The sequence below is a fragment of the Penaeus monodon genome, chromosome 42 (genome assembly GCF_015228065.2).
Source record: "Penaeus monodon isolate SGIC_2016 chromosome 42, NSTDA_Pmon_1, whole genome shotgun sequence".
Lineage (NCBI taxonomy): Eukaryota > Metazoa > Arthropoda > Malacostraca > Decapoda > Penaeidae > Penaeus > Penaeus monodon.
Genome location: NC_051427.1, coordinates 16,878,627 through 16,890,542, shown reverse-complemented (window position 1 = coordinate 16,890,542; position 11,916 = coordinate 16,878,627). Strand labels below are relative to the sequence as shown.

General features: G+C 40.2%; 2 protein-coding genes across 2 annotated transcripts in view; both read left to right on the top strand.

Moving 5' to 3' along the window:
- Window positions 1–1,456: 1,456 nt before the first annotated feature.
- LOC119599047 lies at window positions 1,457–5,431 on the top strand. Its single transcript, XM_037948793.1, has 6 exons — window positions 1,457–1,543; window positions 2,634–2,679; window positions 3,045–3,191; window positions 3,634–3,758; window positions 4,187–4,295; window positions 4,742–5,431. The coding sequence occupies exons 1-6, from the start codon at window positions 1,502–1,504 to the stop codon at window positions 4,834–4,836; spliced, it is 564 nt and encodes a 187-aa protein (XP_037804721.1). The 5' UTR covers window positions 1,457–1,501; the 3' UTR covers window positions 4,837–5,431.
- A 3,229-nt stretch (window positions 5,432–8,660) lies between these two features.
- LOC119599182 (probable phosphoserine aminotransferase) overlaps window positions 8,661–11,916 on the top strand; it is a 14,557-nt gene continuing 11,301 nt past the window's right edge. The window contains exon 1 of the mRNA XM_037948929.1: window positions 8,661–9,199. Coding sequence (XP_037804857.1) covers window positions 9,146–9,199 — 54 coding nt within the window. The 5' untranslated portion in view covers window positions 8,661–9,145. The remainder of the gene's footprint in view (window positions 9,200–11,916) is intronic.

Genomic DNA, 11,916 nt, shown 5'->3' with positions numbered 1-11,916 from the left:
TCTCCTCTCCTTTCCCCCCCTCGCCTCCCCCCCCCTTCCCCCCCTGTTTCTCCTCCTCTCCCTCTCTCTCTCCCCTCTCTTTTATCCCCTCTCTCTCTCTTTTCATTTTCCCTCTCCTCTCTCTCTCCTCTCTCTCTCCTTTCTCTCTCCTTCCCCTCTCTCTCTCCCCTTCTCTCCCCTCTCTCCTCTCCTCTCTCCTCCCCTTTTCCCTCTCTCTCTCTCCCCCCCCTCCCCCACCCCCCCCCCCTTTTCCCCTCTCCCCTCTTTTTTTCTTTTCTCCTCCTTTCCTCCCCTTCCCTCTCCCCCCTCTTCTTCTCTCTTTTCTCTCATCTCCTCTCTCCTCCCCCCCTTCCCCTCCCCCCTCTCTCCCCCTCTCCCCTTTCCCTCTCTCTCCCCCCCTCCTTTTTTCCCCTTTTTTTCCCTTCCCCTCTCTTTTTTTTCCCCTTCTCCTCCCCTCTTCCCCCCCTCTTCCTCTTCCTTTTCTGTCCCTCCCTTTTTTTTCTCTCCACCCCCCTCCTCTTTTTTCCCTCCCCCTCTCTCCTATTCCTCTCTTCTCTCCCCCCCTTTTCCCCTTCTCTCCCCCCCCCCCCTTTTCCCTTTTTCTTTTTTTTCCCTTCCCCTCTCTTTCCCTTTCTCTCTCCTCCCTCTCTTTCCCCTTTTTTTCCCCCCCCCCTCTTGCTTTTTTTCTCCCCCTTTTTCCCTCCTTCCTCTCTTTTTCCCTTTTTTTCCCCCCCCCCCCCCCCCTCATCTCTTTTCCTCCCCCCTCTTTCCCCCCACCCCCCCCTCCCTTTTCTCCTTTCTCCCCCCTCTCCCCCTTTTTCCCCCTTTCCCCCCCTCTCTCTCTCCTTCTCTCTCTCTCTCCTCTCTCTTTCCCTTTTTCCCTCTTTTAAAGCCCCACAAACATAGGGGGTAGTGTGTTTTTCTTTCCCCCCGAAACTGCCCCCCAAAGGGCCCCCTGGGGGAAAACCATAAAAAGGGGAAAGGCCCGGGAATTGGAACCACTGTTTAATTTTCCCAAGGAAAAGGGGAAAATCCCCCTTTTGGGGGTCCCCGGTAAAAAAACCCCCTTCCCAAAGGGCTCCCCTTTTTCCCGTGACGTCATAGAGGACGGATTAAATACGAGAACCTGGGCCCCCCCTTTTTCCACTCATCCCCTCAGGAAAACACTTGAGACACAAAACACTAAAATGGGGAAAAACCCCCCCCCTTGTTCTTTTAAAATGGGGGGGTTTTTTTCCCGGTTTTTCGTGTGCGATACCTTATTTTTTTGTAAAAGGTAAGGGGCAATCCCAGGTCATAGGGGGAATGTAATACTCGTAAAAAGGGGAAAGGGAAAAATCTTGGGCTTTTTGATTAAAAATTCCCCCATCTTTGGGTTTTTTCTTTTGGAAAAATATAAAATTTTTCTAATCGGGTCTAATGCTATCCACTGAAGTAAAACAAAATTTTTTTAATTTTCCACAGTTTTTTCAGTTTTCAAAACTACAACTAGTGATACAAGATGGTTGTCCCTGAAATGAACCTCGAATTCCCATTTTCTTCGGTAAGTACCTGTTAACGATCATTCCGTTGCACCTCATCTAGTTTATCAGGCTATCAGTGTTATAACCAAGAGGCCAGTTAGCATTGTTTTCAGCAACTTTGTCCCATTTATGATGAATTGCCGATATACATTTAATAGAAAATATAACATACTAAGTTACTGTACCAAATATCAGGCGAGTCGAGAGGTTGACTGGCCGGCGGCATGTAAACAGAGTCGGCTCTTGTTGTTGTTGTTCCCGACATAGATTACGTGAGCTACATTTTCAGGAATTGTAAATGTGCTAACAGAAGGAAGAGAGAGAGATATATTACACTTATTTTTGTTAACAAAAAGATAGTTATATGTACATACATAAAAACATAGATAGATAGATAAATAGATAGATAGATAGATAGGTATGTATGTATTGTGTATATATTATATATATATATATATATATATATATATATATATATATATATATATATCAAAGTAAATCAGAGAATTACACACAGTTAATTGCTAAAGCTATAACCAACAAACACAAAGCAGCGACTGAACAGCACATAAAGAATGTAATAAAATGCAGCCAAGGACGCCGGTCCCGGTGTCCCCCGTTCTAATTCGGACCAGACGGGCATCCCCGCTTCCTTGCTTACTTCCTTCTTCCGTCCTCTCTCTCTCTCTCTCTCTCTCTCTCTCCTCTCTCTCTCTCTCTCTCTCTCTCTCTCTCTCTCTCTCTCTCTCGTTCTCTCTCTCTTCTCTTTCTCTCTCTCTCCTCGTTCTCTCTCTCTCTTCTTCGTTCTCTCTTTTTTCTCTCTCTCTCTCTCTTCTCTCTCTCTCTTCGTTCTCTCTCTCTCTCGTTCTCTCTCTCTCTCTCTCTCTCTCTCTTCCTTCTCTCTTTCTTCCTGTTCGTTCCCCCTCCTCCTTCCTCCCTCCTCCCTCCTCCCCCCCTTCCACATTCTCCCCCCCTGCCCCTCCCGGCCACACCTGCCGGCCTCTGTCCTGGAGGGTGTGACAGTGCCTCGATTGTCCTGCCTGCGTGCGTGTCTTGTCTTCAATTCTTGCCCGTTTTCCCTTTTCCTAACGCCCTGTTTTCCCTTTGCAGAACCTGATCATGTCAGCTGTCTCGGAGGAAAGACATCGTGTCAGACGTGAGTATTTATTCATTTATTTGTTCTTTAGGTTTTCGATCTAGATTCATGTTAGTGGTAATGATAAATAGTAACAGCGACAGTGATAATGATGTGATAATGACAGCCTTAGCCTTACTGGTGATAAGAGATCGCAAGAAACCTAACAAATATAAAATCACAGTATATTAATGTTAGAAAAATGCTTGTCTTTGGAAACAAAACTTTCACGGCCAGTAGACAAATATATACAATATACAATATATATATATATATATATATATATATATATATATATATATATATATATATATATATATATATATATATCCCAACTGCAAGGATACCATTCCATCTTCTAATCGATCCCCATCCCCTCGCCTCAGGATCCGCCGGCGCCTCCTCCCGCAGCGTGTCCTACGGCTCCAGCGGCTCCTTGAAGCTGAGGCTGAAGGGCGACCAAGCGAACTTCCTGCAGGTGACGGCCGACGGGGCCGCCCTGGCCGTCGGGCTGCAGCACGACTCGGAGACGGGTAGGTGGAGGCTCGGCTGCGCCCTCCGTAGCCCTCTTTCTGTTGCTCTCTCTCCTTCTGTCTGTCTGTGTATCCTCGTCTCTGTCTTTCTATTCTTCTGCGGCTGTTTCTTTCTATTATTTTCTCTATGTATTTTCTTTTTCTATTTTGTTTTATATCTGTCGTTCTCTCCTTTTAATTTTGTCTCTCTGTTTAGGTCTCATTCTTTTTCTCTTAGTCTTTGACTATCAAAATTCTTTCTTTTCCTCTCTCTCTCTCTCTCTCTCTCTCTCTCTCTCTCTCTCTCTCTCTCTCTCTCTCTCTCTCTCTCTCTCTCTCTCTCTCTCTCTCTCTCTCTCTCTCTTCTCTCGTTAGACCTATTGAAAATGATAATTTTTCCAGCAAACATTTCCCCATTATCAACTCTTTAATTAACGTGTTCTCTCTCCCATCCTTATCGCAGTATGCTTCACCTTCCATACATTTAACCCGTCGACGCCCTACCCGGAAGGCAACGGCGTGATCGTGCTGGAGAGTCCACTCGGAGGGAAATTCATCAAGGCGACAGGGGGCTCGGTTTCCCTTGTGGTGAGTGTTCATCTCTATTTCTATTTTTTGTCGTATTTTTCTTGTTTCTCTTTTTCTGTTTTTTTTCGTCTATTTTTTTTTTTTTTTTAATTTCTCTCTTTTTTATTTCTTGTGCACCTATTTTTTTTTACTCGCAGGTCTTCTGTTTTCCTTGCTTTCTCTTCTTCTTTCTTCTCATCTCTTGGGAAATCGAAATTAATGCATAGATAGTGTAGCCTGGTCAGTAGTATTGACATTTCTCTCCACCAAGAATGGATTTTCTCAACAGAAAAGTTATTTAATTAATATATGCCAATCTTACCTTATACATTACACATTACCAATTTATGCAATCATATAAATATATTAATTCATCTATATTTTTCTAACAAGAAGTTGAAAAATTCTTCCTAACCGACCATTAACATTGTTTATCCCTTCCGCTACAGCAAGGATCGAGCAGTGACCTCATGACAGTGCAAGCGATCGACGACCGCTTCTTCCTGCTGACCAATAACCCAGGAGACATGCACACGAGGATCAAGCACATCCAGTCAGGTGAGATCTTGTGAATCAGAGAATTACACAGAGTTAATTGTAACAATTTTATCAAACACTCAGAAAGCAGCGACTGAACAGTACTTTTCTCGGTGTCTGTGCATTAGTTGTCTGACTTAGTTGTTTTGTATGTTTGGTATTTCTGAAGTTTGTAATTATGTGTGTGCATTAGTTAAGTATTTCAAAACCGAGGAATGTGATCAGCGCCTTGCAGACATGCGTTACAAACAGTTGCCATGGTAATGGCAATACGTAGAAAACGGATATACTTAATCTTTTTAACGTAAACTCATATAAATGTTTTCCGCCTAGTAATGCGCACGTGTAGTTTCACAACTGAAACGGAATTACAAGACTACAATCGCGCAGAAATATTTACACATTATGATATGTAAATCCGCTTGCTAAACAGAATGACTCATGGAATAAAATTTTCTGAATTTCAGGGCTCTATCTGTCATCCAGCCCGACCGGCATCTCCCTCGTTCCTGAGACAAACAACGACAGTGTGCTGTATCAGATGGTGCCTTGCAACTCCTGAATCAATGTTCGGTTGTTGAATCCAAAATACTGATGTTACCTGATATGTTTATCTCCAGTATCTTAGGATATTCAACTGAAATACTTGTGGTATTTCGTTCAAGTATCTAGGATAAAGACATGCATACATTCATTCATACCAACAAACAAACAAGCACACAAACAAACATACCTGCATGATATGTAAATGCATATTTATACACACACACTTTTTGTATATTTCCATGTATTTTTAGTATTTATTTGTGATATTTAATTCAGAGATAACCTATTTATTGTGCAAATCATAGTAATATAATCCTATATTTTATTTATTTCCACATTAAGAATCTATTTATTGTAATTAATTGTAATTCAATCCAAGCAGCCATTTTCATATTCATAGTATCTATGTATTGTCAGATTATTCTGGTCCAATGCTTAGTACCCTTCTATTTTTGTAATGATGTACATGTATTAGATATTTATTGCTTAAATCCTTGCACTCTGATCTCAGTTCCCCTTCGTTGTCACTTTTGTACTTAATTTGAATTTCATTTTAATTATGGCCATCACTGTATTTTTTAAAGTTTTCTATTAAATTCATTAAATTATTCTTGTTTTGTTTGTATGAATTCAATGTGTTATTCTACTGCCTGGAAGAAAACAGCCTTGGGAGAGAGAGAGAAAGAGAGAGAGAGAGAGAGAGAAAGAGACAGAAAGAGAAGGAAAAAACGCGAGAGAGAGAGAGAGAGAGAGAGTCTCTCCGTCATTAGGTCATCCTTTCCTAAAATGTAATTAGTGTATCATTTGAAATGAAGAAGCCGTTTCTTCCAAGAAATAAAAAATGCAACAAACAGGATTGACCTCCAAATAATCAATAATCTGTTCTATTTATAAAATATATCCGATTAGTAGAACACGTTTATAAGAAAATTAATGATTCGTATTTTTTTTTTATCTTTATTTTAACAAGCTAACAGAAAATCAAGAGAAAAATTGCATGAAAGTCATATAGATATGTGCATTCCTCTCTGTGTGATGTACATACGGTATACTATACATACATTCACTCAAAACCACACGTGTTCTTTAATACTGGGAACATGCAAAATAATTTTTAAGGCCTTAGAGATTTATAGATGTTGATAAATGTAAAAAAACGACTGCTTTTTTGGTCGAAGTCGAGGTTCTTGATGAATGCAGACTAACGAGGAAGAATTTCTTTGTTTATTAAATTGTACATAGATATCATTCTATCCATGTTTTAATGTTAGAGTTCCTTTTGGTTTTGATAAAAGAGTCTAGTTTTAGGTATTTGTCGCCATGGTTACTAACTCGGGGTTTCTTTTAAGATATGCATTTTGATGACATGGTGATGCAGCTTCTAAGGCCGTGGTTCTCGGACTTTTTTTTTTTCTCATGACACCCCTTTTAATTTTCAAGCAAATTCTCCCGGCCCCTCCCCTTCTCGCCCTTTCATTTGTATATATATTATGAAGTGCGATTGGTTATATTAACAATCATTTTATTTAATTGTTTACGGACGGATAAATCCCTCCTGGAGAAAATGGGCGAAAAGAAATAAATCATAATTACCAGTAATACCAGATTTTTACTGTGTAGGGATAATCTGATGCGTTTTCTAGCAAAATACTAAGATTTGGCAGATTGATTCCCTCTCCCCCCCCCTTTATCTACCTCCCCCTCCCCCCGCTTGAGAGCCACAGTTCAAATGAAATGTTCCTGAACTATCTTTGTTTGTTTGTTTGTTTTTGTTTTGTTTTTCGTTTTCCGTATTCGATTCCTCTGTGTTGTCCATTTCGGCAAGATAAAGAAGATAAGGAAGAGAGATGAAGAGATAAAGAGCGAGAGTGAGGAGTAGAGCAGAGATTGGAAAGAAGAAAATAGTGGGGAGATGAGGAAGAGAGAGAGAGGGAGGGGGTGAGAAAGAAAGAGAGAGGGAGGGGGATGAGGAAGAGAGAGAGAGGGAAGGGGGTGAGGAAGAGAGAGAGATAGGGGGGTGAGGAAGAGAGAGGGGGAGGGGGAGGAGCAGTTTATTATCTTATCTCTATCTCAACAACAAAAATGAGAATGCACAACGGACCCAAAAGATTAAGATCTGCATTAATCTACAATGCTCCTCCACAAACGTAAGTGCGGAAAGAATGGATAATACAGTGATAAAGCAAAAAAAAAAAAAAAATGGAGCAACTGGATCTGTCAGATTTTCAAGTTCTGTGAACCTACCAGAGACTGCCATGACGAGCCTCCGGGCACACTCCTCCTCCCTCAGTCTGTCCAAGTGAAACACCCAAGAGTAGGGTAGCCACAACCAGCCTATGGTCAGTGCCACAGAACTCGGCACTCCGGGGAAATCCTGCAATTCTGGAAAATCCTACATCGAGTGGTGACAAGAATGTGGTCCATCTCCTTGGCCACAGTACCCCCGTATCGCTATACCATGTCCTGGAGCGCTGATACCAGGAGCCAGAAATCCTCAGTCTTCTGGGACCTAGCAAAGTCCCGGAGAAGGCTTCTCGCTCTGATCACTCCACGAGGCCGCAGATATCTCGTCGCAGCTCGTCACGCGGTCGCACTGACAAGAATGTCTCGCCGGACTGTCTGCCCAGATGTGATCTGGCAGTCATATACACACAACATCACACACACACACACACACACACACAATAACATACAACACAACACACACTATATATATATATATATATATAATATATATAATCAACTACTAAATATAAAATCATACATACCATACACATATATATATATATATATATATATATATATATATATATATATATATATATAAATTATATGTACACACTACACACAACACATAACTATACCACATATATATAAATACTATATAAAACCACCACACACACACACACACCACACTCACACACACACAAACACACAAACACACACACACACACACACATATATATATATATATATATATATATATATATATATATATATATATATATATATATATATATATACATACATATATATATCTGTGTGTGTGTGTGTGTGTAGTTTTTATATATATATATATATATATATATATATATATATATATATATAATATATATAATATATATATATATATATATACGAGTGTGAGTATATATATATATAATATATTAATTATATATCATATATATATATATATATATATATATAAATATATAAGTACATTATATATTAATATATTTATCCATACATATTCATATATATTTATATTTATATTTCATATATACTAATATATATATACACATGCATATATATATATATATATATATATATATATATATATATATATATATATATATATATATATATATATATATATACACACACACACACACACACACACACACACACACACACACACACACACACACACACACACACACACACACACACACGTATGGCTGTGTGTGTGATCGGCGTTATCCTTGCAAGTTTCATGGGATACATATATTATTTTGGAATGCCATTCACAAATTCTTTAAAACATAACTTGACTTTACCTTTCTTATAAACCACAAGAGTAAGCTAAACGTCCAAGAAAACAGAAAAATAAACAACCAAACAAATACATGAACAAGCAAAGAGTGACACGTGCGCCTGGCATAGAAATATCCACTTGACATTACGGAAGTTTACAGATTGCCTCCGACGGCCTGCCATGAGGCCTACCTTCCCGGCCACCGATGCCCGCGCTGTTGCTGGGCTGCGCGGCCGGGAGGGGCTCGTCACACGCCGGCCGGAAAATGTTAATTTTCCACTCTATTCCCGTCTTGAAATCACTCCGGAATATTATTTGTGATTTGGGGAAGAGGCGCTCGCAGTGGTTGTGCTGAGGCTGAATGCATCGAATGTTCAGCTTAATAATGATCAGTGCTAAGCGTTATAATTGTGTGCTGGTAACGTTTACAAGTGGAGTTCCAGAAAGTTTCGTCCAAGGTAGCATTATGAACCGCCCACCGCGACCTCTTTAACTCTCGTCCCTTTGCAATCCCTTTGAATTGTTTACTTTACCAACTTGCCCGCCTTCCTTCCATACAATGAACGTACCAATACAGCTATCGTTTCCTTAAATGTGACATCAGACACAGGAAAAACGCCGCCTGCTTCTCGATCAGAACTGGAACTTTCCAATCAGGGATCTCGTGGGTGGGTGTGGTGCGGTGGGTGCTCCAGACATACCCACACGAGAAGGCTTTGTGGCTCACTCCAACCGGTACAGAGACACAGGACAGACGTCAGGGAACACATCTTGCCTCAGTCTTGACAGAATGACATCATCAATCAGTTACTTTTCCCCCGGACCAGCGAAACTGCCGCACGAGGTATGACCTATCAATTACTATGCTATCCGAGGGTAAACTGCTTCACGTTTGCTTACTGTGTAGATCGCACTGTTACCAAACTGCTCTGGTTCTATAGTTACTTAATATAACAAAACATGCTAACCAGTTAGAAAACCAGTAAAAAGTGGCTTTGGAGAGAAGTAGCCCCACTCATTTTTTCCGGTGACTTATATCATTAGAGTCGCATGATTTGACAATCTGTTTACAATGTGCTTGTGCCAAAAGTAATGCCACGCCCAAGCATATATATCTAAGATATAGATTTAAGGAAGGCAGTCCATAAAGAGATGTCAGGTATTTTAAATTAGCTTATAAAGCCGACGTGGCAACTTGCCGGTAACTAGCAACTGCACAAGGCTTTTGGAAAAGTTGCGAATAGTGTTTATTCGTAACGAGAGCGACAAGTAGTTTTCATTTAAGACAGTAATTTACATATTATAGTTTTAATCAATATTTGGGATTTCCGACAACACAATTCACTCAGTCCTTCCAGATCAGTTGCCAACGTTGAAATTGCCAAGATATAATACACATAAAGAGTACTATTCTTTCATTTGTGAATGTTCACGAATAAACAGTAGAAAAGCCACGCTAGCAATATAAGTAAATGCTGATTAATATGAAAAAAAATTAGTCATGGTTTAAGTAATTGCGATGTAAGTGGTTATGCATATAGAGATATGCGAAAAAAATATGTAGACATATAGTAGGAATGCCCTATACCCGCACACACACATACTCGCACGCACATGCACACGCACACGCACATGCACACGCACATGCACACGCACATGCACACGCACATGCACATGCACAGCACACACACACACACACACACACACACACACACACACACACACACACACACACACACACACACACACTCACACACACGCACAAGCATAGTAGTAGTATAATCTATTTATTTATGTGTAAATGTGTGTGTGTGTGTGTGTGTGTGTGTGTGTGTGTGTGTGTGTGTTGTGTGTGTGTGTGTGTGTATGTGTTTTGTGTGTTTTGTGTGTTTTGTGTATCTATCTACATCTCTGTCAAAATATCATAAACACACACGCACACGCACACACACACACGCACACACACACACGCACACGCACACGCACACGCACACGCACACGCACACACACACACACACACACACACACACACACACACACACACACACACACACACACACACAAATTTTATATATATATATATATATATATATATATATATATATATATATATATATATATATATATATGATGCTTACTTGTGTGTCTCACTAATCTGTCTGTCTTTTCTTATACTGCTTCCTAGAATGTGTATGTCTGTCAAGTTCTTTTACTATTCCTTGTAACCTGGTTCTGCTTTTGAAAGACACATTCTAGACAGCAGTACACGAAAAGACAGGGAGGGCAACGATAAACAGACACAAACATAAGCATCCTTATTAAATGCTAAAGCATGTATCAGTTACCAAGAGAAGTGCCGGAGAGATGCTGGGGGAGGGGGGGGGAGGGGATTAGGGTACGGGTCATGGGTGAGGGAGACGGAGGGGGAGGGTGGAGGGGCGGAAGGGGGGGATGGACTGCGAGACACGGAGAGCACACGTGATAAGAGGCGAGGAAGGGGTTGTGCATTATCAGCTTAATGCTAATGCTGCATACGTGCTAATTTTGAAAAAAAAAAAAAAAACAAGGGATAAAATATATGCGGAGTCAGGAAAATATTTTTTGTATATATATAGTTTTTTTCTAATTCCATTACACTCATCAAGTAAGACAATATATATACAAACACGAAAAAATATTACGTAGTTTTTAACCCCTTTATTTTCCTTACAACCATAATTCATTAAATTAAATTAAACTAAATTATTATGATCGAACCGGGACCTAGCAACCACATCCAAAGAGACTCGAAAACAACGATGCAGTTTTACGCTCGATTTTTTATTTATGATGAAACAGAATCGTTGATTACAGATTACCTGGTGTCATTAAAAGCCGTGTGTCCCAGTGCAAGCAAAACGAACGTGTTTTAAGACTAATTTGAACAGGGAGGGGAGTCAAGGTCATAATTTTGTGTTGTCTTTGAACTGCAATTTTTCCGTTTTCTCTTCCTCCTCTCTCCTCTCCTCTCTTCTCTTCTCCCCCTGTTCCCTCTGCTTGCTCTTTGCTCATATACTCTCTCTTTCCGTCCATCCATTCTCTCTCTCTCTCTCTCTCTCAATATATATAATATATATATATATATATATATATATATATATATATATATATATATATATAATCTGTCTATCCGTCTCCCTATCTGTTTATCCATCCCATCCCATCCCATCCCATCCCATTATGTACATTTTCACGATCATAATCTCTATCGCCATTTCATTTCACTAGAGAGAAGAAGAGAGAGAAGATAAAGAAGAGAGAAGAGAGAGACGAGAGAGAGAGGAGAGAGAGGAAGAGAGAGAGAGAGAGATGGAGAGGAGAGTGAGGAGAGGGTGCAGTAAGAGCGTAGGATCAGGAAGAGACAAGTGGTTTTAGAGGATATTGAAAGAGGAGGAGAAGGTCATAATTTTGTGTGTCTTTGAACTGCAATGTTTCCGTTTCTCTTCTCTTCCCTCCTCTCTTCTTCTCCCCCTGTTCCTTGCTTGCTCTTGCATATACTCTCTCTTTCCGTCACCATTCCTT